The sequence below is a fragment of the Epinephelus moara genome, chromosome 1, assembly GCF_006386435.1.
Source record: "Epinephelus moara isolate mb chromosome 1, YSFRI_EMoa_1.0, whole genome shotgun sequence".
NCBI classification, from domain to species: Eukaryota; Metazoa; Chordata; class Actinopteri; order Perciformes; family Serranidae; genus Epinephelus; species Epinephelus moara.
Window position 1 is genome coordinate 17101352 of NC_065506.1, and position 24653 is coordinate 17126004.

At 40.9% G+C, this 24653-nt stretch overlaps 1 protein-coding gene across 1 annotated transcript; it reads left to right on the top strand.

The window, feature by feature from the left end:
- The first annotated feature begins 229 nt into the window (after positions 1-229).
- loxl1 (lysyl oxidase-like 1) lies at positions 230-23837 on the top strand. The gene is made up of 7 exons (XM_050051409.1): positions 230-1803; positions 7228-7336; positions 8440-8577; positions 16758-16914; positions 17299-17394; positions 19278-19393; positions 22206-23837. The coding sequence occupies exons 1-7, from the start codon at positions 636-638 to the stop codon at positions 22210-22212; spliced, it is 1791 nt and encodes a 596-aa protein (XP_049907366.1). The 5' UTR covers positions 230-635; the 3' UTR covers positions 22213-23837.
- Positions 23838-24653: the final 816 nt, after the last annotated feature.

Genomic DNA, 24653 nt, shown 5'->3' on the forward strand with positions numbered 1-24653 from the left:
GCTCGCACTGTACAAGATGAGAAAAGAAAGCCCCTGAAAGTGAGATGTGTTACATGTCTAAATGCCTTTGCAGATGGTAATGTTGACTCTGGAAGCCTCATGGAGCTGTGGCTGCTGCAGGCCAGGAAACATCACTAGCACTAGGGCCATGTGGGACCTCTCCTTAAAAAAAAGTTTGAGATTTTTTCACAGCCCATTGTAAGCAATCAGGCAAATAGAAGCTTGCAGCCGTACAGTGCACAGACACTTCTTTCCAGAAGGCAGAGAGCAATGCTCAGTCTACTGACAGGCGAGCCAGCAGACCGACAAGAAGTCAGGACATACTCTCATAGCGTTAACAGACGGTAACACCACAAGTGGGTCTTCTGAAGCCCACTTTTGCTCTCCTGGGTTTGATTGCTCCTGAATGCACATTCAACCTCCTCTACTGCTGCCAGTGAAGACCTGCAGATGCACTCAACCACAGGCTTACTTTTCAACCCTGCATCTGTCTCAACACTCACACCAAAGTTGTACCAGCGAAAAGAGGATACACATGTTTTATTGACAGAGCTACAGGTGGTTTGAGTTTGAGCTGCTGGTGGACTGGAGGGGTTTTTTCCTGTGTGGTGAGCTGTGGCGTCTTTGGAGCCAGTATGTTGCCTATTGTTGCGGCATGTTTGGTATTCGTCCTGCTGGGCTCGGGGCAGGCTCAGGTTGCCACACAGACTCAGGGGCAGAGCCAGAGTCGGGGCCAGGGGCAGGACAGCTCTGCCACCCCTTGGAGGCAGGTTATTCAGTGGGAGAACAATGGCCGGCTGTTTAGCTTGCTGAACAGTGGAGCTGAATATGTCCCTGCAGGGGTAGGGGCTCAGGACAGTGGTCCCAGGGTGGTTGTAGCAGACAGTCGTCCACGCTCTTCGCGTAGACCTCAGGGAGGCAATGTCCGCCGACAGGCTCCATCAAGAGGATCCTCTGAGACTGTCCGTGGGCAGGCTAGACATCCCTTTGGCTTTGGGCAAGTTCCTGATAACTGGAGACAAACTGCAGGCAGCACAGGGGGTAGCCAGTTCCAAGGATCTACTAGCACTCGCTTCAGGCCATCCACAGGCTCTTCATCTTCATCGTCATCGTCATCGTCATCCTTTTCTTCATCATCTTATAATATACCATCCTACCCACAGAACCCTTTTCCTCAACAGCCGCCCTTCCAACCAGTACCTTATGACCCTAGTTTTGGAGATGGACCAGTCAGGAGCTACGAGCCACCTTTTCAGCCTGTTGCTGGTGGAGGATATGGTGGTGGAGGATATGGCGGTGGAGGATATGGCGGTGGAGTGTATGGCGGTGGGGGGTATGGTGGTGGTGGACAGGGGTATACAGGAGCAGGGTATGGAGGTGGTCTGGCGCCAGTGCTCCCAGGCTCTCCCTCTGATTTTACAGACGATGGCTACCGTTACTTCCAGTCTTATGGCTACGGGGCCAATCCTGTGGTTCCTGTGGTGCCTGCACGCGCTGCCCAACCACCGTTTACAGATGGTCTGGACCACAGATACACCCACAGTCTCTTCAACGGGGAGACTGCTCCTGCTGTCCCTGCTGTCCCCGCCCCTGACCCCAACCAGGCAGCTCCCGTGATAGTGGACAGGACAGGACCAGCTGGTCAACCTCAAATCAGGAGCCCTCAGTATGAGCAGTTTCCTCCATTTGGAAGACCCCAGCCTCCTTTCCTGCAGCCCGCTCCATCAGGCAGAAGTTCTCCAAACTCCGGCCTTGAGAACCCCAGCATAAATGTTGGAAGTGTGTACCGACAAGAACAAAGAGGTACAGTAAGCTTTCTGTTTTTGGTTTTAAAAACACACAATGTATCTTTTATTTCCCATTTTAATCAGGAAGTTTGACCAGATCTTGATAATATAAGGAAAGGCTGTGGCACAAGGATAGGACTGCAGATTTGTGTTATGTCTTCAACAAAATTCTAAGGCACTTAAAACATTTGAATGTTCAGCTGAAACATGGAACACGTTCACTTGTGGGCATTCACCCAAAAAGATGTCTGCCTTTGTGAGTAGGTTTCTGTTATTGCTGGACATATGAATTTGAAATCTGTCAAACCCAGGAGAGTAGAGAGCTCACCACCCCCTCAAGAGCACGTTCATGTTTTTCCAATTTTCCTCTTTCATGTTTGTCAGATATCTGGAGTAATCAGACTGAAACAGCTGCTTAAAATTCAGCCTGTTTTTCAGTTTACAAACAAAGCAAAATGAACACAAGGTTCATCTTTTCCCACTTGTATGGTTATTGAAACCAGGTGTTGAGCAAGCCCTGCCAATGTACAGAGTGCACACACAGGAACCACTGTGTTTTTGTGCAGAGAGTCCTGTGCTGCACGTAAGTAGACTGGTTCAAGCAGCGTGTGGTGTTGGGTAATGGTGGTGACCTCATAGGGGGTCTGGTGACAGGGGGTGTCGGTGGGCCGTGGCTGCCTCCTGGGCTTGAGGACAGGAGAGGGGGAACAAGGGAGGGGGATACAGTACTTCCTCACTCCCTGAGGGGGAGGGAGAGCATGGAAAGTCCCTGTAACACACATGGGGTCTATTGCTCCAGCTACAGGAAATCAAAGAAATATTTAGTCAGAGTTCTTAGGGGAAGAATGAGTGTCAAACGTGCAATACCCTGGCTTAAAAAATCTAAATAATCTAATAACCTATCACTGTATTGTGAAGGGAGAAGTTTCTCTAGAGTTTATTGTTAATGCTCAGGAAATTATGACTAAATGCAAACAACATGTGAATTTTTTTTATGTTCTTACTGCCAGAGGCTGCGTCTAGTCCGAGTTGAGGGGAGATAAGGACCTCCAACAAGATTCTTAATAACGCAGATTTATTTTTTGTTTAACTCAATGATCTGCCTTACTGTGCAGCAGTCTCTCCAGTGTGCTGTGTGCCTTGAAACCATCATTCATTAGCTACTCTAGTGCTTGGAGCCATTTCTACAGCACAAAAAACAACAACATGTGTGCAGATTCCTTAGTGCTTCCAGTAATCATTGTGATAAAGATTCAGCCATTGGGAGCTGTTGAAAAGTTGACATTTTTATTGCACTGCTTCATGACTCAGCATTAAGCTGTTATAGTATCCTAATAACTATTGTGATCTACATGTTTAAAGTTTACCTACAACTGAAGCATATTTAAGCATATTTCCATTAAAGCCAATGTTGTGTTGTATTAATTAGAGGCAGCAAAGTACATAAGATAAACTACCTCATCATACTGTATGTCAGTCACTGACGGGTTCAGATAATTATTCCAACTGTCTGGCAACATTATGGAAATTATCCCTACAGAGATATGCCTTTTTTTTAAGGAATAAGATCCTTATTGTTTATCCAGAAACAGAAATTCGCCAGCATAGTGTCACATCTAACTTAGTGTATTATGGGTTTATTTCAACCAAAGCGGAGTTAGTGATTTTTGGAACAGGAAGAGGAACCAGTCTTGTGAGTGAGTTTCAACTTTGAATAAAGTGTGTTTTACAATGATATCATTACTGTTTTTTTAAATGGAGTCTGGTGTTTTTGACAAAAAGAGATTTTGGGACTGTTCCTGGTTGAACAAAGGGGATCTAATTCATTCACAAAAGGTAGACCTCTGTAAGGATTCTCTCCATAAATCAGCAGACACTTAAAATAACATGTCAGTGGCAAACACAAGCACTTTTAGTAGACTTCAATTGAAGGTGCAAATATGTCCTGAGTGGTTCTATGGCAGCCTGTTTCACCGCCGCCAGCTGAAGTGATATCGCTCAATACTGGACCAATTTCAAAAACTGTTGTTTCCATTAGTTACTCAGGCACAAAACATGGGGAAATAGTGTAGAAAAATACCAAACTTACCCTTTAACCCGCAGCGAAAGCTGTAAGGGGTTGGCGGTGATGGCAGAGTGTGGTGTAAAGAGAACAAGAACATTACTCAGCACTGTGTACTGTATGTACAGTGTGTTCAAAGTGTTACGAAAATAGATGGTTCCGCCGTATGTGCAAAATTGGAGCAATGGATCAAGTTCGCCAGTGTTTTTCTTTAATCCACAGTAGCTATAGCATCAGTCAGAGAGGCACTTTTGTTGTTAAAGAGCTATAGTTTGTAATGGGACTATGACTTTAAGCTATCTCCATTTGATTTGAGGTACACAACACCAGTTCCAACACTAAAAGGCTGAGTCACAGCCATCTCTTTTTACCCCCTGAGAAATTCCTGTGTCAGATTATCAGGAAAACTGACAAAGAAGAGATTCTGATCTACCACAAGCTCAAGGGGATGAATCAAATCTATTCAGAAGGGCCGTTTACTCTGTGTTAGTAGTAAGGCTGGATTGTGTTTGAAAAATGACAATACCATTACTAATACCAGTACCATTAAAGTGATACTGATACTAATAGAGTACTCCTTTCAGTACCCATGATATGAATGGAGTAGTGTGTAGTACAGCCATACTTTTAACAGTTTTGGTGACCTGCTAACTCCATCAAATACACCACACTCAACTTCACCACAGCACAGACTGTATGGGTATTAGCTGCTGCTGCGGGAGTGGGAGCTCCATACCAAAGACAGTGAGTCTGCCTGTACACACCAGTGTAAGGGCTAACTGTAAGTGTCACACCGCTAACATTACCTAACAGTTATTAACAGGGTTAACAACAGAATTGAGTTGTTTCTGTCCCTTTGATGCTACTTGGTATTGGGTTATTTCAATCAATACCAGGAATACAAGGTATTAAATACTAATACCAAGCCCTAGTTAGTAGGGCTCCAACCCAGATGCTGCTAGAGGGATTTCTTGGATTGTGAAGCCTTGATGTGGGTTTGCACTCTTTGAGTGTTGTTTCAAAAGGTGAAATTTTGCATTGGTTTTGTAATGAAGCTTCATCGCAAAGGTCATTTAAAAAGTTAGCATATCGTCCCCACTATATCAGTTGTCATTTCATCTCACTCTTCCTTGCTCTCACACACTCCCTGACAAAGCCACAAGCAGTCATAGGTAAGAATAATAGACTGTAAAATTAATTCATTAAGGCAGCTGCGAGGCAGAGCTGCATTTATTTCACTCATTAGCTTAAATGTGATATCTTCAAATTAATAAGAGAAAAGGTTTTAGTATCTCATTTTGTTGAAATTAAGCTGTAACATATCAACTGACCACCAAAAGTAAAATGGTTGATAATCATGAAAAAAGATAAGGTGTAATACAAGGCGTAGAGAGAATAATGAGCTACCTGGCAAAAGAAGCTGTGATATACTTTATACTAAATAATCAAACGGCAGCTGTTTTGATTTTTTTCTTTTTCGTTTTAAAATGACCTCCATGAATTTCAAGTATTCCAATCTGTCAGTCCCCTGCAGCTACCAGCCTATAGCTTAAAGCGCAGAGAGAGCCCTCATGTCTTTTATTATGCTTTATTAGATGGCATAAAAAGCATGGCAAGATTCAGTTTCTTTTCTCCGTGCCCCACTTAGAGTGTAATGTGTGGCTTTGTCACATGCTGTCGAGAGCTGATCAGCTTTGGTTTCTCAATACACTTTATCCCTCTGAAAGAGACCCAATTTCACATTTCAAAAGATTAGGAAGCAGAGAACAAAGCCTTCCTAGGGTGAAGAGAAAAAAATGGGGTTGAGAGTGCTGCTGGAAAACCTCAGCATTTCACATTGGTCTTACAGTGTTTACATGGTCTGCCCCAGGAAGCTTCCCCCTGTTCTTTACATCTGCCTCTGAGAGAGCTGTCATATAGGATGTTTACACAATGCCAGCAAAGGCAAAGCCCTCATTTAAACTTGCAGCTGAGCAGGGAGGACTCACTGGGACGTTAAACTGGGCAAATATAAAATAGGAAACTTCTTATTTGATTTCCATAAACAGACCATAACTAAAGCCCTTCATGTTAATCCAAAATCAAAAGACAGAGCATTATTTCATTATCGTTTATTTCCCTTCCTGTGGTTTAAGCTTGCTGCAACACAAATTAAAGGTTGTACATACTTTTTTCTTTTATTCATGCTTCCAGGCTTAGAGGTCAGATGGTTTGACTTTTGGTTTCTTGAACAAGCTCACATTAAAGCATGTCTGGCCTTTGTGAGCTAAACAGAGAGGGGTGATAAGACTACGCCAGAGACCCTTGCTGGCATGGCCTTTACTGGGAACGGGACAGACCGACATTCACTCTGACAAGTCAGGCCTGCTTTTTTTTGTACCTGTTCCTCAGGTTTTCTGACAGACTTGGTCAGTGGCCCACTTTAAAAACAGCAGTGGTGTGAGATCACTGTTGTTTTTGCCCTGGCACGCACGTTCTCCCTCTCTGTGTCTCTGTCTGGCTCTCTTGCTGTGTCTCTGTGCACCTACGCCTTCCCTCATCTCTTCATCTCTGTCACTTGTTTGCAGAATCCAAAGTATGAAAAAACACAGGCTGCATTGCAACAAGCTCTCCTGTGATACTGTAGCTCAGATATATCCAAGTTTAGCCTTATCCCCAACAGATAGTGACTAGGCATCCTGCGTTTACTATATTAAAGGTTAAGCTGAAGTGACACGTTCACATAAAGATCAGTGCACATGAAAGAACACATGACATTAGCCAAGAAGGCAATTATTGGTAAAAAAAAAAAAAAAACTTTCTTCCCTCTTGCAACTCTTGTGCTCTCTCACCCCAGACTCACCCCTGTCTGACAGCCCTATGGAGCAAAAGTGTCTCATTAGAAAACCATGATAATAATCTGGAATGCACAGTAATTAGTGGCCAAAGGCTCTCTCTTGAGTGACCCAGTCATGAACTGTGGGCCCTGTCGCTGCATTTTTGTTCATCATATCCTCCGATCAGCAGCCAGCTAATAAAAAGTAGATGACAAATACATGAAAGAGTTCCTCTGTTTATGGGGTGTTTCAGTGTTACTGATGGGAAAGGCTGGAATTCAAAGAGCTCAAAAGGTGACCTGTAACAGATGACCAATCACTGGATGACTAAATGAAGTCATAATAACACTGCTGTAAATTAGTTTGTCAGCTTTAACCACACTTAATAACATTGTTAAGATGTATTATCATGTTTGAGTCTAAACCAATAAGTAATTACTCTTTTGTTTTTTAAGTGTTGCAAGCAGGTTTGCTAGCAAATTACTCCTCTTCAAACAAGGTTGTGTGTAATTTAAAGTGGCTGTATGGCAATAAAGGATGAGCAGTCTGTCTGTTGTTGCAGGTTTGCCGGATCTGGTTCCTGATCCCAACTATGTCCAGGCTTCCACATATATCCAAAGAGCCCACATGTATTCTCTCCGCTGTGCTGCAGAAGAAAAATGTCTGTCAAGGTAAAACCAATTCAAGATGTCCTTTGCTGGCCTTTATTTATTTATTTATTTAATAATGTGTTTCTTTACTTTTTCAGTGGGTTCATTCGAATGACACAGTATCAGAAATGTACTTACTTGCCCCTGTGGGTTTTGTTTTCATGTTAATGTTTTCATGTTAGTGACAAATGTTCTCATTTTATTGGTTTCTGCAATATCTTAGGGGCAGCGTGGTGGCATTCGGCCGAGGTATATGAGAAACTATAAATAATTTCCTGTCTCAGTTGTAGCCCTCTGATAGCCTGATGTCCTGACCAGTGTTGTACTCTACTTTGGATCATGCATTAACAGCAAAGTGCTAATTTGTATGATGGATTAACATTCTTCATAAGCTGCTTCACCTTGGGGTAGCATTTACCAGCGAGTGAACCATCCACAATTCTAACGTAGCCTTCAGGATTATGCCAGTTCTGCACAGCACTATCTGAAAGAAGTAATGAAAAAAGTTGACCACTGCACAACATAAGTGAACTGAATCCTGGTCACCTCCGGGGATACAGACTGTTGTTAGTTTCATCTCTCTGTGTTGGTGGATACCATCCCTTGATCCCCGGGCCTGGGCCCTTTGACTGCCTCCGCACTAAAGACACTATTGAAATGATGGAAGTGTGCTGTCCCCATGGCTGCTCTATTTGCCCTCTTCCCATCACAAGCACAGCCATCCCTCAAAGCCCTTTCATATCCTGTCTGAGTTTGCAGCAATCACCGACAGATGGGCTGTTGTAATTTGCCATACACTCCAATGTCAACAACAGCCGCAAGATGAATGGCTTAGATGTTCAGTGGTATTGTGAACTCGGGGTTGTTCCTCCCTCTTCACACAAAAAAGTGAATCGTGCAACAGAATGTTCCTTCTCCCCGTGTTGAAACTGTGTATTTGGAGAGATGGTTGTAATCTGTAGAATGAATTATTTAGTAGATGTGCTCCTGCCTCCAAGCCTTCCCAGCCCTGCTCTTTTTTTCTTTCCTTGTCTTAGTTATGAGAAACAGACATGCCGACATAATTTTTCAGCCACTTGTGCAGTTTCCCCTCACTGTTTTTTGTCTTGACGTATGTGATTCAGCTCCGCCTATGGCCCTGAGACCACCGACTATGATGTAAGGGTCCTGCTGCGATTCCCACAGAGGGTGAAGAACAAGGGGACTGCCGACTTCATGCCAAACAGGCCACGTCATACCTGGGAGTGGCATAGCTGTCATCAGTGAGTACTTAATACAAAACAGATTTCACCCAATCAAATGATTATGCTTTACTGGCTACACTATTAGCTATTGCGGTAACCAGGGAACTAGTTGGCAAGCATCTTTATGTCAGTCTGATTTTATCTTTACAGAGTGTGTTTATGTGTGTGAGTAATGTGCTGATCACCTTTCCCATGATTCAAGGTTATTGCAGTGTTATAAAACGGACTGAACTTGTTAATTTTGATTTTGATTTGTTTGTTTGATCTAGCTGTGGCTAATTAATGAACTGTATTTAACCATAGTCGATGATGATGTGCGTTCCTCAGTCTAGACTTTTCTCTCCATAAAGGGTGCTTCAACTCTACTCTGCATCTGACATGGCAACAGCATGACAAAGCAAAAGAGCTCCACATTTGCTCATAGAAATGGGGGTTCAGTTCAAATGAAAGGTGAAAATTTCGAATTGCTTTGTTCAGTTCAGTTCAAAGATTGGTAGTCACTGTCAGTGTAGTTTGTTCACTCTTTTTTCCTGAGCTGTGTGGTTGCATCACCTCAAGTGAACACACCACCGTTCAAATGCACTTCAGTAAGTGAATACATCACCCTTCATAGAGCCCAACATTCAGCACTGATTATTACTGTCTTCAGTTCAGTAGTATGTTCAGTCTGTTCAAGCTGTCACGTTCAGCACTGCACATAGAGTTAATAGCTTAGCAGCCTATTATTTATGACAGCGTTATCAGATCATGATTGTTTCTGTTGCTTTTGCAGTCTTCTAAAAAGGAAGTAATGTACTGTGAATTACAACTGCACTCTCAGACACCTGTGAGGGGAGCTCTGTTACGAGAAATGTTGCTGATTTGTACAGTGCACCAATTTTGAATGTTATTACTCCAGATACAGGTTAAAAGGCTTAGAAAAAAGGTCATGGTTGGCCTTAAAATAAGTACATTATGTGATGTATGTCACGTGATATATGTCACATAATGTCACATGACGTACATCACATACTTAAAATAACTCACCGTTGAATTTTTGTTTCACATGGGACACAAACTTTGGTCTCCTATGTGAAAGTCCTGTGTTTGTTCTATCCACCACCTGACCGACCTCACTAAGTGGACTTTCACACTCTTAATACTATTTTGACCTCAGCTCACTTCATCTGACTGCGTATCAGCCTTCAAATGAGCTGATAACAGCATTCTGAACACACTAGTCAGTGTAGCAGGACCCTTCTAACCAAAATCACTGAGACACTGATAACCACTAATAACGCCCATTTAATCAAGTGATAATATTGAAACCTGCTGATTCAGTGACAAATTTACCTTGAAAATGTGCCAAGTAAGATTTTATTCGTACAAACTAAACATTTTCAGTTTAAACCAAACTGTAGGGCTGTAAAATGCAACATAAACGTTGTCCGTTCTGCACTAAAATTGATCTGTGTAATCAAAGAAATGACCACAGTAGCAAACATGCAATACCGATCTGCGCCTGGATGCAACAGATCTGTTTATAAAATGCAGTGCAGTGACAGCACAGAAATTTGATACACAGACATAGTGTCAATATAAATAACGCAGACCTGCCGATACCAGTCAAACCTTATTGGACCTGTTCATGAGTCCACCATTACTCTGTTTGTCTCTTTAAAAAGACTCTTGTCTGCAGTTTAGTTCATAGACTTCACTGATGAACCAGAGAACTGAAGAGTAACACTGGACTTCATCATCAAAGAAATAGCTTTCGGCTTTAGTCTCTTTGTCTCTCTCCACATATCCATGTGTACTACACAAATGGCCTGTATTTCAGTAAGAAAGGGGGAACACTTTAATTTTAACTCTATAAAGTGATTGTTTTGTGATTCCTCTTTTTAGGGGGTGCTGCAACCTCCCCAGCACCCGTACTTCCTAAATAATAATAAATAAGCACAGATTTTTAAAACAATTTGTGTATTTCTCAGTACTGTATTCATTTGAAAGACCATGGAAAATAACTTTTGAACTCCCCCAACACAGAATTTGACTCGTCTCGAACTACAGTGGACTTAGACTACTTGATAGGCTACTTTATGCTCATGCTACAATTTTGTGGCCTGTGTTATAAAACTTTCAACCTCTGTAGCATGACTGCTGTCTGCAAAAAAGTTAACATACAGCCCTGCCTAACTGACCTTGTACAATACAGCAGCAGCAGCAGCAGCATCACTCACCCCCTCACCATTGGGAGTCTGATGTTTCCCAACCTAAGAACCCCAGTTGGCCTTATTATATCTAGGTGGACACCAGGAGAAGAAAATGCTCAAGTAGTAAATTATTTTAGATGTAGCCTTGGTTAACAAAATAGAGTGCAGTTGCCATTTCTCTGGTGATGGCCCCTCAGATGGGCATGACCTTGGCACTGCTGGTGTAAAGTTCTCTGTTGAAGTGAGACAATGTGTGGATGTCGGTCCATATCAGCGTATCCTTGCTGCTCAGCAAGTCTTGGAGGACACAGAGCATAGAGTCCATGTCCAGTGAAGTTATGTAGCACATGTCAATGAAATATAACTGAAGATGAATGCAGATTGGGTGTTATAGTGCCCAGTGAGATCAGTATTGAGCCCTACATGGTCATACTCCAAGAAAAGACCAGACTTGCCCTGGTTGGACCCAGAGAGTACACACACATTTCAGTCTCTTGGTCTAAAAAGGAGAGGGCGCAAACCTATGGAGAGCCATTGGAGAGCCAACTCTGTGTGAAATAAATCAACAGGACAAAATACTCAAATTTCCACGTTACATGAAATATAATGGTATGTAGCTATGTGGGGTTGATCAACTTCGCAAGCACATTTATCATTGTGTCTTTTTTAGCAAGCCATCCGAGGCTTGTGGGGACTACTGATGAGGTGATTTTGAGGGTATCATCAGTGTTTTTTAACATATATTCCAAAGACTGGCTTTTATCTCAGCTCCAGCCAGTCCGCCCACTGACGTGAGTGCCAGTCTCTGCTTTACTATCCTCATCTTAGAGGAATGTTGACTGGCCGTTAGGAGATTGGCAGTGTTTTTACTGTCTGACATCAGTCTGCATTTACACAGTGGTTCCCAGGAGGCAGAAAGCCAAGACAATCATTCCACTGGCTGTGTGATCGGAATGACAAATCAATCCATTTTTCTTGTCAATCTGTGACACCAGATCACACAGCTGCTAAAGTGTGATGGCGTGGATATGGGTTACTGGGACACAGTGTTTGTTAAGAAAGAAATCTCTTTTGGGGAAGAAAATCTCTAGCCCAGATTTTCACGATAAACTTTCCTGCCCTACATTTTTGTCGAAAAAGCTGTGTAGTTGACAGTTTTGCTTTTCATTACACTCACCCCTATCTTTCTCACTGGAGTATTAGAAGAAGTGAAGGGAACAGCATCCTCTTGAGTATCATGGTGCTGTGAAAATGTTGGAATTCCTGTATTTTATTTTATTTTTTAAACAAATGAGGACACAGAATTCCATGTAGAAGTTGTTTTTTTATGCCAATCAGTGTGGGAAGCAAGTGGGAGTCATTAAAGTGTTCTGCTTATGTAGTAGAACTTTTTTGTTTGATAGTGCGAAAGTTATTAAACAGATTTCTTCAACTTATTTACCTCAGTCCCTTACGGTACAACTTTATTAAAGTATGTGACCTTTGTGGTCAGAGATCACGGCTGCTATTTGCGCAGGTGCTTGGACGTATGTCTTCGTATCCTGGTTGCACTCTGTGGAAGGCAAATGTCAGGGCACTGCTAAATAGTTCTCAAAGAACCTACTGTGTTTTACAACCCAAGCTGTGATCTGAGAAACCCCTTAAAGTCTTGTTTGTTGCAACATGAGTGGAAAATGACTCATGACTTCGAAGAGGGATTGGAATGTTTTGCATATTCCGATTACAAATTATTCTTGTTAAATCCTCTATTTGTCCTTCCAACACTACATTCCCTATAGTTGACATAGTCAGTGAGGGGATCCAGGAATCCAAGGAGGCAGGGGACCCTTCCAGGCACCTCGTAATCCAGCACCTCCTGCTCTCAATCTTTTCCTCTACTTACCGCAATCTTTCTTTCTATTTCACACACACACACACACACACACACACACACACACACACACACACACACACACATACACAAAGTAGATAATCATCTCAAGACTGCCACTGAAATGAATGCCAGTTTCAGGGAACACAAACAAAGACTGCATCAACCTTCCAGGCCCTGCAGTTCCCGCCCTGGTTTGAACATGTGCAAATTTACAGTATGCACTCACACATGTACAAAATTAATGTGTGCCCATGAACACCCACAAAATAAGCCTGTTAAGCATGTTAACAGAAACAGAAGAGTAGTACATGCCCACAGTCACAACACAGATAGTGTTAAGCCGCAGATAACAGCTGACAGGTTTCTACCTGAGAGCAGCTCATAATTGGTTGCCTCTCCTATGGAAAGAATGAGTCCTTGAATGGTCACTTGCTCCATTAGTGGAAAGTACCCACGTTTCCTTCCAAGTCATCCTTCAATCTTTAATGACTGTTCCAGTAAAAGCTGTTGCTATGTTGAAACATGGGCCATGAGGTAAGGCGAAAGGGCAATATTTATATAGTCTAGAGTTTGTCTGACTGTAGGAGATCCAGTGCTTACCTCACCTGCTACAACAACTTAAGTCAGCACCACTTGAATATACGGTACAGAGCAATTTAAGAATCAAAGGATAATGGAAATAAATACTTTAAATGACTGGTAGTAATTTCAGTTGGCTGTCCCCTTCAGGAACATTGTCATATTGATGTAGGTCATTTTTGTATCTACTGGATCAGCATCATCATCATCATCATCATCATTAGGAGGGGTTGTGCTTTCTAATCTAATCATTAGTGTGATGGATTGAAAACATTTATACCTCTACGGCTCTCAAGTGTTATCAGAATTTAAGGAATAGTTATTTGGCTAATGAGTTTATCATGGGGAATTTTGGTAACATTGAATGGAACCACTTTGTTGCACAAAGGAGCTTTTATCATAATCAAAAAGGGTGGGGTGCAGCCACACTTTGTTTTGTTTTGTTTTGTTATTGTCACGTTTGGTGTATAATGTTGATTTGTCTATGAACCGTGTTCTATGTTGTATTTTTATGGCTGCAGTATGGGTGAAGAGCCTAAGACAAATTTCCCACTTTGTGGGACTATAAAGTTAATCTTGACAGAACACGAAAATAGGCCACTAGGGCTGACCTGAATGCTTCAAAGCTTCCGTCATTGCCACAGTAATCAATATCTAAATCAGTATTCAAATGCTTGTTATCTGTGGGTGACAACTGTTGTAAAGCACTTGCTTTGCATCTAGTGATGCGGCTTGACCTGCAGTGTTGGAGCTGTTAATAACATACAGAAACATTGCGTGCAATAGTCCACCTTCCACCTTCACTCACTCACACACGCATCTTTGCTACCAAAGTCTGTTCGGGTAGTTGATTAGTGTGTATCATGGGTCTTCAACAGCAGGCCTGTGGCCCTCAGGGGGTCCTCAGAGTTACTGCAGGGGGACTGCCAAATTATTGTTTGATAATTAAGTTGTTGTTGTTTTTTTAAATAAATTATGTCTGAAAATACACATTAGATCCAACATATTATAGCAAAAACAAATCCCAGCCCATATAATTTACAGTACACAAGACCAAATACACAAGAACAAATTATTCCATGTTTTAGAAATATATCTGTCAAAAATGATTATTTTAGTAGTTTAGTATTGTATGAACCATATCAAGGTATGTTTATACTTGGCACTTTAAGCCACCACATATGTTAATGTAGGCCCAGTTTAATATGCAGCTCAATTTTATATATGTAGTAGGGGGTCCCTGCTCCATCTCTTATTCAAGGGGTCTTTGGCCTGTAAAACACAGAAGACCCCTGGCGTATATGAGTATTACACTGTTACTGTTACTGTTACTATGACAACTGTGTTAATTTCAGAGGTTGTAGTTTTTGGTGGTGGTATTGAATAGTGTTATTATAATAGTTGTAATAGAAATGTTGTAGACTTGAAATATTTTGTTAGTATGGGTTGAATCATATGTGATGTAATACAGTGCAATACAATAGCACAACACCCACATTTTTTAAAATGGCCCCAGAGTTAGATAAACACCTCTCTGACCTTTATTAAGGTCGGGTTTATTGCTGAGCTGTTGCATTAGATTGCCATACATTTAGCTACGGGTGCACAGAAAAGTGTACATAGTGTAGGAACTGTAGGAACATTGCTATCTTAGTTATGCAGACCAGAATACTCACTGCTGACACACTGTAATCGTTGTGCCTGTGACAAATGATGTCATGTCTGGAAGCCTGACAGCCATACTTCATGTTCAGCAGTACTCCACAGCCCCTGCCATAGTCATGTGATTCTATAAATCCTCTGCTCTTACTTATGCTACCAACAGCACACAACTTAGCTTAAAATTGATTGTCAGTACTGTGCTATCGGAAAGCATAGTTTGCTCATGTTGTTGGAGGGGGATTTTCTGCCATATCAGGACATCTGGGCTTTGTGACCACACAACTTGGTTCACCATTGGCTTTTTGATGTGTACACGCAAGTTACAGAGAAAAACCATGACAAGGAACATGTCCTTTTTGATGTTGTCTTGTATTGTTGTGACAAACTCCAGCAGGCTTGTAAAAACTTAATAGGATCCCGAGTCACTTTGATATTTGGGAGAGGTCCAAGCCCTACAGCAGTTAATGCTGCAGATGTTTTAAAATGGACGAGTTCTTCGACAGGGTAACTTCTTTCATATTCCGGTTCAGTTGAGATGATCAGTGGCCGTGTGCATTCAGGCTTCGCTAGGCTGCTAAAGCTGTGCAAACAAACACACACCACAGCACGCATACTGTGATACACACACACACACACACACACACACAAATAGATACGTGCACAGGTGAAAATAACCACAAGTGCACACACACATAAACCAATACCGACACACACGCTCACACACACACACACAAACACCTCTGATCTTGCCGACTGATACAAGCTAATTAACAGCATTCATACATCATTAGGGTGTTAATGTCGTGCTTCAGCAATACTTTATTGTTACCATTAATTAGTATCCATTGTCCTTCAGTACTTTATGATGTGTTCAGTCAAGGTGCAACATCACCAACATAAATGTTAGCAGATGGGGTCAATGAGTTGAGTATACAGTTTAGAAATTCAGGGTCTTTAAAGTCGCGCTTTAACTTGGAGAAACTAAATTTTAACAAAATGAAGATGCAGTTAACAAACTTTTTAAACTGACAATGATCTCTGCTTAGATACTGTTTCTTAGGAAGATATGGCATCACAGATAGCACCACAATGAACCCTTTGATTGCCTACCTTAAAGGGACAGTTGTCCCCCAAAGAGTGTTGGCGATATCAACCGTAGAGATGTCTGCCTTCTTTCCAATATAATGGAACTAGATGGCACTCAGCATGTGGTGCTCAAAGCGCCAAAAAAATACATTTGAAAAACTCAACCACAATGTCTCTTTCCAGAAATCATGACGTGGTTACTCAAGATAATCCAAAGATGTCATTGTGAGCAGTGAGATTTCATGTAGAAAGTATTTCCTTTTTTTACCGAACTACAGCTGCCAACTGTTTCATTGTGCAGAAGGAAGCGTGCATCTATTCACGAACGAGAGGCTTGTGCTCGTGACAGTGTGAGATGTTAACATTAATGGCGTACACTTCAACTGAACCGTAATGTTAGCTAGCTCAGTGGTGCTAGGTGAGTTAGCAGTAGATGCACACTTCCTTCTGCACAGTGATTTGGTTGGTGGTAGAAATAAAATAGTTCCTACATGAAACTGCTCACAACAAGATCTGTGTATTATCTTGAGTAACCAGGTCATGATTTCTGAAAAGAGACATTGCTGTTTAGACTTTCAAACATTTTTTTTTGTCACTTTGAGTACCACAAGCCGAGTGCCATCTAATTCCATTATATTGGACAGAAGGTAGACATCTCCACAGCCCATATCTGCAACACTCAGCCACTCACACCAAAACAGTCTAAACTGATGAACAGCACTACAGGAAAGAGAAAATGGGGGGTGAACTGTCCCTTTAACTGAAATGTTTCTTTCACTTTTGACTACATCTTTTGCTTCCGACAGGCACTACCACAGTATGGATGAGTTCAGCCACTACGATTTACTGGAGGTCAGCACCGGCCGTAAAGTGGCAGAGGGACACAAAGCTAGTTTCTGTTTGGAGGATACCACCTGTGACTTTGGTCACCTGAAGCGCTATGCCTGCACCACTCACACTCAGGTAACACAGCAAACAAAAACATGACATTATGAATTTCACCTTCATTTGGTGGTCACCCGCAGCACTCTTAGAACGCTTCCTTTCACCACATGCTTTATCCGCCACAAGGCCGTTATCTATCTACTTTGGTTATGCTATTATCAACTAGTGCAACTGCAAAAAGCCACTCAGATAAGCAATATTGTGCCCAAGGATTGTTGTGGTGAAAACTGAATGAAATACATGTATTATATTTGTTGGTTGCTACAATAACATCTTGCTTTATTCATTGATTATTGCAACATCTTATATTACTTTCTTTTTTTTTTTACTACTGACTTAAAACTGTTTCTGACTCAGATCAGTATTCCTCATGAGCGTCTCTCCTCCCCTCTGTTTCTTCAGGGTCTGAGCCCAGGCTGCTACGATACATACAATGCTGATATTGACTGCCAGTGGATCGATATCACAGACGTCCAGCCTGGAAACTACATACTTAAGGTAGGAGTCAAGTGAGAATCTAGTGGGCATGGGTATGGCAAGTTTGTGGAGAGCACAAGGTCACATTTCATGGAGGGCGGTGAAGGTCAAGGCCACCAAAACAAATTGATCTAGGTTATAAAAGAGTTATAAAGCTGCTAAAGTTTTTAGTTTTCTCGTTACCTGGCATTTGAGCACTACATGGCTCAGTGGCACTGGTTTCCCATCCATCTTATTGTCTATTTTCATGCATATTTTATTTGGTCAGTATGGCTGAAAGATGTTAAAGATTTATACATGATTGTGTTCAGTGTTATTTATCCCAGGTGCCAGGCACGTGCAGAGGGGGAGGCTGAGGGTGCTCGAGCATCTGCCCCTTTGCCTTTTTGTCAAGGCTTTTTCTGTGTGTGTGTGTGAAGGCCTGCCTGCAGCCCTTTTCAAGTAGGACACTTAATAATAACAGTAATACTGATATAATAATTTAGCTATAAATAACATGACCTGGCTGCTGTCAGACAGTTTACATTACATGATGACATTTTACCTGCAGCAGGTGAAAGGTCTGTGATGTCCTCTCCATTGCAACACAGGACACGGCAGACAGACACTCTGCTGTGATGTTTAGATAATGAGTTTCATTTGTGTGAGTGACTATCACATTATATTTATGATATTAGTGTTACACAACGTCACCTTCAAATCTTGCATGAGTTATGCAACATCAGTTTAGTAGTGGTTCTTACTTCAGTCGAGTGAGCTGCTGTGGGGATTTTGATGCTTATCTGTTATGGTACAGGTGCTTGGAGCAGCCAAAAAGCTCAGAGAAAGAGCAGCATTTCAGCAATAATTTCTCACTTTCGATATACAGAGTGAACCAACATTATGTTGCACATTATGTGAAATCAAATTATAATAAAGTTTAAAGGTATTCTGCTGTAGGCTTATACTGTTTTTTTACTTAAAGAAGTTAAAATATCATCAAACAACCTAACCTTCTTTGACCTGTCATAGAAAGCTTTCCTCCATGGGTCAGCTGAAAGGATGGCACTATGACTATACAAAGGTTCATATGGTTTTACTGCACCATGTTCAAGAAATATTCATGTAAAGTCACCTCAAATTACATTATAACAAGTTTCCTCATTTCAAAACATCATATTGTGGGCCATGGTCGAAAAATGGGTCTCGGCTCCATTCTGAATGGACCACAAGTGACTCGCAAGCATATCAAGTTTGTAAAAAAAACACACTTTATTTTGAAGTACAGTGATTTTCCAGCAGAGTTTTTATTCTGAAGAGCCTCAGAATAGAGTGAGTGACTAATGGACTACTGCTTGATAGAGACAGATAACTAGCTCAATGACATGGCCAAACACAAGTATGATGCTGAATGTATTTAACTGTGTGCACCTTGAATTAATGACTCAGGTGAAATCTGGACCCTGTAGCCGGACCATATATTAAATATATATATATATATTAAATATGAAATGACCCTGATTGTGTCCATGTCAAATTTCATGTGATTTTGCTGAAGTGTTTTTGAGAAATTTAAAGGGAATGTCAGCTCAAATGACATTATAACACCCATATATTTCTTATATTTATCTACCATCAACCTCCTTTGATTTCATCAGGTGGAGGACAATGATAATGGCATGATACAATTAGTTTTAAGGTTCCATAACACATTCTGTTTGATAAATTACTAAAATTAAACACGTTATGCTGTATATTATATCGGTTTATGATGTTTTAAAATACTTTTACATGTGCCCCTTTTGAACCCAAAGCACCTGCCCCTCTAAAGGTCTTTTTTAAGCATTACTGGGCCCGTTAGCTGTTTTAGTTTAGTTTAGCGATTATGGTGAGTTGTAATGTGCATTCTGTCCTTTGTCTCTCAGCTCCAGGTCAATCCCAAGTTCTTGGTGCTGGAATCAGACTTCACCAACAATGTGGTCAGGTGTAATATACACTACACAGGACGGTTTGTGACAACAACCAACTGCAAGATAGCACAGTAAGTAAGACAGAACGTACAAACTTGGATCACATAATTGGTAATCTTTTTTAGTGTTACATTTATTTGCAGTGTTCTGATAATCTGCTGCCTGTTTGTACAAGTCAAACCTGGGCAATTATCAGATACCGTGCTCATGTAGAATGGAAACTTAAAGGCAAACTATAAATCAGGGTTTTTGTCATGTTCCCACCACTGAGTTACACTGAAGCATGTGACAAGGTGGCAGCTAAATGCAGTTTTATGAAGAGCCTCACAGTGTTTTGAATTACTTAGTGGACTTAATGGGTTCCTGGCTGAAATATTTGATGATTTAATGAATTATGTTCTCATTCTCCAGTTAAGATTAATAGCCTTTGAAACTTTCATATTCTCCCTCAAAGGGAGATGTAGGGGTGTTGAACTTTTGAATAGCGCTATTAGGAAGTGTATCATTGCACTCAGAATTACCATCATATCCTCTTGAAAAGACTTTATATAGAGAGTGGATATACATGAGGAAAGCATCATTAGGTTCAAGTGCTCTAGTCGGTCTCCCTTAGTTTCACTGGTGCAGTGGAATGTAGTCTTAAAATATGTTTGCCGAAGCATTTACGCACTAAATGAAAGCTGAATATAACCGTTAGGTACTGATGCCAATAAAAGAATTACAATAGCAGATGCCATGAGCTCTATTTCCATCATTAAAGCCTGATATTTGAACAGTTTCTATATCTAATAAAAATCGACTCACATCATGTTAATGTGTGTAATTATGTCCACACTAATATAGTAACAGTTTAACAGACATTTTATGCCCAATATGGTACGAGGGGTGAACGTTAAAAATCTGTAATTTAATCAATTACAAAAACAAATGAGTGTAATTATAATTGCAAATAAATTAAATAATTTAGAATTGAAACAAAATAGCACAGATGTTGATAACGGTATGTCTTGATTATAACAAATGTCTTTAACTATAATTAGGATGACATACTAGACAGCATATGCATTTAAAAATAGTTTTTTAAGTATTGTGTTGATGCATTGTGGCTGATTACAAAACAGAGGCTGTGTTAATGATATTATTTTTCATCTCTCTTGTAAAATGATAACACAAGCATGAAAAAGTTATTTGATTAAATGCTAAATGTCAATTCATGAAACTACCATCAAATTAATTACATACTGTAGCTAGCATTCTGCTGGAAATCTTTATTAGTTTTGGCAGATGCCACTGGTCCCCCTCTGCTTTGAATAGATTTCCTGCAACTTAAAATCCGCCGTGTCAATTACAACTATTCATCTGATATGGGGCGTGTTTATGACGTCGGGGAGAGCCACTGAGGCATTTTAAAAAACAACCAAGCTGGCTGCAGCTAATGTGGAATTTTCTGTTGAAGCTGCTATCATGTCAGTATTAAACGAACTGGAGGGTATATTTTTGCTAAAAGACGAACAATCATCTGCACATAAAGCTTTTATAAAGATAAGTTTGAGTCATATTTGCTGAAACTGTCACTATATTTTGAAAGAATTACATGAAGCAGATAGTCTGTGAAAAATATTATGTCCCTCCTCCTTTTCCTACCGCCTCTAATGGCATTTACTAGAATCAGACCAAAGTATGGTCAGCAACAACCAATCAGAGCTAAGACACAGCAGTCAATCATGTTAATTGTTACGTAAACACTTTCAAACTGTCAAACTAGGCAGCGCGGATTAAATATGAATCACAACTCTGTTACTGCATTGCCTATTTCTCCCCTCAAATGTTTTCAGAAACATATTTTAGTGCACTGTTTAGCTGTAAAATGAGAGTTGTTCTGGCTGATAGGCGGTGCTTGGTATTCCTGTTCCTTTCTCATTTTACAGCCAAACAGAGTCAGAGTTGTTACTGCATTATGTGCCTATTGAGGATGTTAAGATTGCCAGACATAGCAACACTTATTGTGGGGGTGCGGGGCTTAGTGCACAGCCAAACTCCATTCTAGATGGTGGTTGTAATTTACAGTTTGGTTGTTTGGTAACCAGTATCAAATTCTAATAAAAAAGTGTAGACTTTTGGCATTACAGTGAAAACTAGTCCATACCCATTGGTAGCTTTGTCACCTTCTACCTATGCCAATCCTCAATGCCTATGTGCAGTTTCACATAGATTGNCCCTAGATTATGTTCACCGAGTTTCATACAGATCGGTCAAACTTCCTTGGAAGAGATCGATTTTAAGTGTTTTTCAAAATAAATCAAAATGGTGGAAAATCTATCTATATATATATATCTATATAACCGGAAGTTATTGGTTCTGAGGCAAATTTGTTCCTCATGAGGAGAGGCATCTCTGTGCAAAGTTTCATGTCTCTACGACATACGGGGCATGAGATATGCCCATTCAAAGTTTGCAATTTCAGTTGGTTGCTATAGCGCCCCCCTTTGGCCAATTGATGTAATATTGCTTCATTCTCATCCTCCCATGACCCTCTACCACTGTGCCAAATTTCACATGGATTGACCAAGTCAGTGAGGAGAAAAGCGTGGAACAGACACACACACACCCACAGACAGAGTTTTCGTCATTATATAGTAAGATAAAATAGTCATATGGTCTTAAAATAATTGAGACCAGAGAACATGTTTTGTGTGGATGGAATTTTGGATCTGCAAACTATTTTGGACAATTCATGGGTCAGAGATAGTTAACGTCATCTGAGCAGTTATTTTGTTTGAGCCCAGTCAAATTGTTCATTAAGTACAGTATCTTATGTTGCATTATAATTCTCTGGAGTGATACAGTTCCTCTAACAACATTTGTTGTGTGTTTATTTTACAGGTCTTGATCAGGCACTGGAAGGCTGCCACGCCAGAGTGACCCTGATTGCTATTCCATTGAAATGTGAATGGAATCCATTTGTTGTTGGCCTATTGTTGATGTTGTTTGTCTCTACTATTTTGTGCTGTCTCAGTATCCTGAGCCCATGGCAAATGAGGGTTCCACTGGCACTGACAAGAATGAGGGGGTTTAAAATAGACACACACACACACACACACACACACACACACACACACACACACACACACTGTTGCATGATGCATATTGCACGTTGATATCCCCAAAATGAATCAGCACTTCACATCCCTTTAATCAACGTTATAATAACGTCCTACCCACTGCATATTTCATTTTCCATCTCTACCAGTCTGGTTTGGTTAATGCCAGGCCGTGCTATTGACTTTCAAAAGAGGTGTTTACTGTATCTGCACACAAACATCTATGCACACCCCCGGCAGAGTGGTTCTGTTTGAATTATAAATAAAGCGTGAAACAGTGCTGGTGCTGAAATTAGTGGTTCCAGACGAGTCAGGGTTCAGCTGCGATCCAACAAATAAAATTAGGGGACAAAGTCTTTCCCAGGTGCATTCATCCATGCTGCGTGGGGACAGACAGAGATGCCCAGTGACTCAGAAGAACTATAATGTGTTAGTTTTTTTCCCCTCTCTTCACTGCCTCAGTGGGTTAGGCTGGGATACTGTGATTCTCTGGGCACATCCTGTTTAATGTTGTGTTAACAGCAAGAGGAAGACAGCAGGTCATATTTGTATTTGTCAAATTATAAGTCAACATAAAAACAGACTGTCAGTACTGGGCGCTGAACTCCTCTAAATCCTTGCATATTTATGCCGTGTCCCCATTCGTCCTTTCTTACTTCAGTAAAACAGGAACAGGAAGCTCAACTGGCAGAAAAGGGTGCTTTCCAGAAAACAAGCCTCGCAGATTGTAAGCTGTATATTTACACTGTCTTGGGGTCCCTTCTTCAACTACCAACACTGGTCAGATGGCACATAGGTCATCTTTACCTTTTGAAGAATGTTTAAACAAATATTCCACTGATGCATGACTTTAATGATGGAAATGATTTTGTTGTAACTGATTTTACTTTGTTATCCAGTTTCACCTGTTACTGTAATTTGTGAAATTTAATGAACTTATATATATTTTTTCTTGATAATCTGAATCATTCAAATAGTTTTTGGAAAAAACACTACTGCTACAGACTTAGTGTTATAATGCAGAGCAAAAGAAAGCTGTCTCTACCTACCTCTCCAATCAAGTGAGCTGTTGTTTCCTGTTAACTGTTTGGTTTCCATTGGAAATTCTTGCAATGGTTGCAGCACACAACCCACAAATCCGTTAAATATATCAAAGGTTACACATTGTGATGCAAGCAATGACTTAGTAACATAACAAAAGACTTAAAGTTAGAATCCTTGAGATGTCAGTCCTGGTTGGTTTGGGGACACATGGTTATTGATGGTAACAGCAAATGCAGTTTAATACTACATCAGACAATCCTTGAGCAGCTTCTTTGTCAACAGCAGTACAGCGAAAGAGCTCCTGGTGTATCTGTGTACAGTGGAACCAAACAAACTCAAGTTTTAATAAAGAAGTCAGTCAATAATGGGACTTCCTCCATCATGTCATGAGTTGTAATGTGATTTCATAGCACACATGGGGTGAGCAGTTTTCCACACAACGGCAGTAGTTGGGTTTTATACAATTGTAGCGCAAATTTCAAGAGAGTTTTCAGAAAATTAGCTCAAGAAAATGCGAATTTATGTGTTTTTCCAACCACTGCTGTTGCGCGAACATTAAGGTTCATGGAGATAAGCAGTAGGTGGCGCCAATTCTCCAATTAGGTGCCACTGCAGAAGACCATGCAACAAGATGACATAATTAAAATGGCGCCAGTCAAACTTCAAATCAAGAAAAACAATGCTTGTATCATGACAGTGCACACTGGCCAATGGAAAAAGAGTGATTTGAAGACAGTTTTGAGTTCTGGAAACAGCCCGTGTGCATAAAGAAATCCAGAGACCACAAAGAGAACTTACCGTGGCCGATACAATGACTGTGTGTCATCATATTCACTGAATCTGTCGCATTTACCTTTAATCGATACATCAACTTTTCCTCCAGTGTAAAAGCTTTTTTGGCAATATTTCGAGATTTTTTTAAACTTTTGGCATTTATATTCAGTTTTTTTATGTCCAAAATGACAATGCACATAAAAAAAGTGCATAGAAACGCACCTTGTAACAGGAGTTGATTCCCTTGCGGGGATGTTATTGTTACGCAGTCTGTTCCCTGCAGCTTTTCATCAGCAGCTCACTGTAACTGGGCCTTCTTGTCCCTGCAATATGTACAACTGACATGCTGCTGTTTTGTAGGCAATCGTAGTTAGCACTAACCTTGGAGACAAAAATATTGCATTTCCTGGGC

Coding starts and splice junctions, on each gene's coding strand:
- loxl1 (XM_050051409.1), top strand. CDS start 636: ATGTTGCCTATTGTTGCGGCATGTTTGGTATTCGTCCTGCTGGGCTCG. Junction 8,578..16,757: donor GAGTGGCATAGCTGTCATCA/GTGAGTACTTAA, acceptor TGCTTCCGACAG/GCACTACCACAGTATGGATG. Junction 17,395..19,277: donor CTGGAAACTACATACTTAAG/GTAGGAGTCAAG, acceptor TTTGTCTCTCAG/CTCCAGGTCAATCCCAAGTT.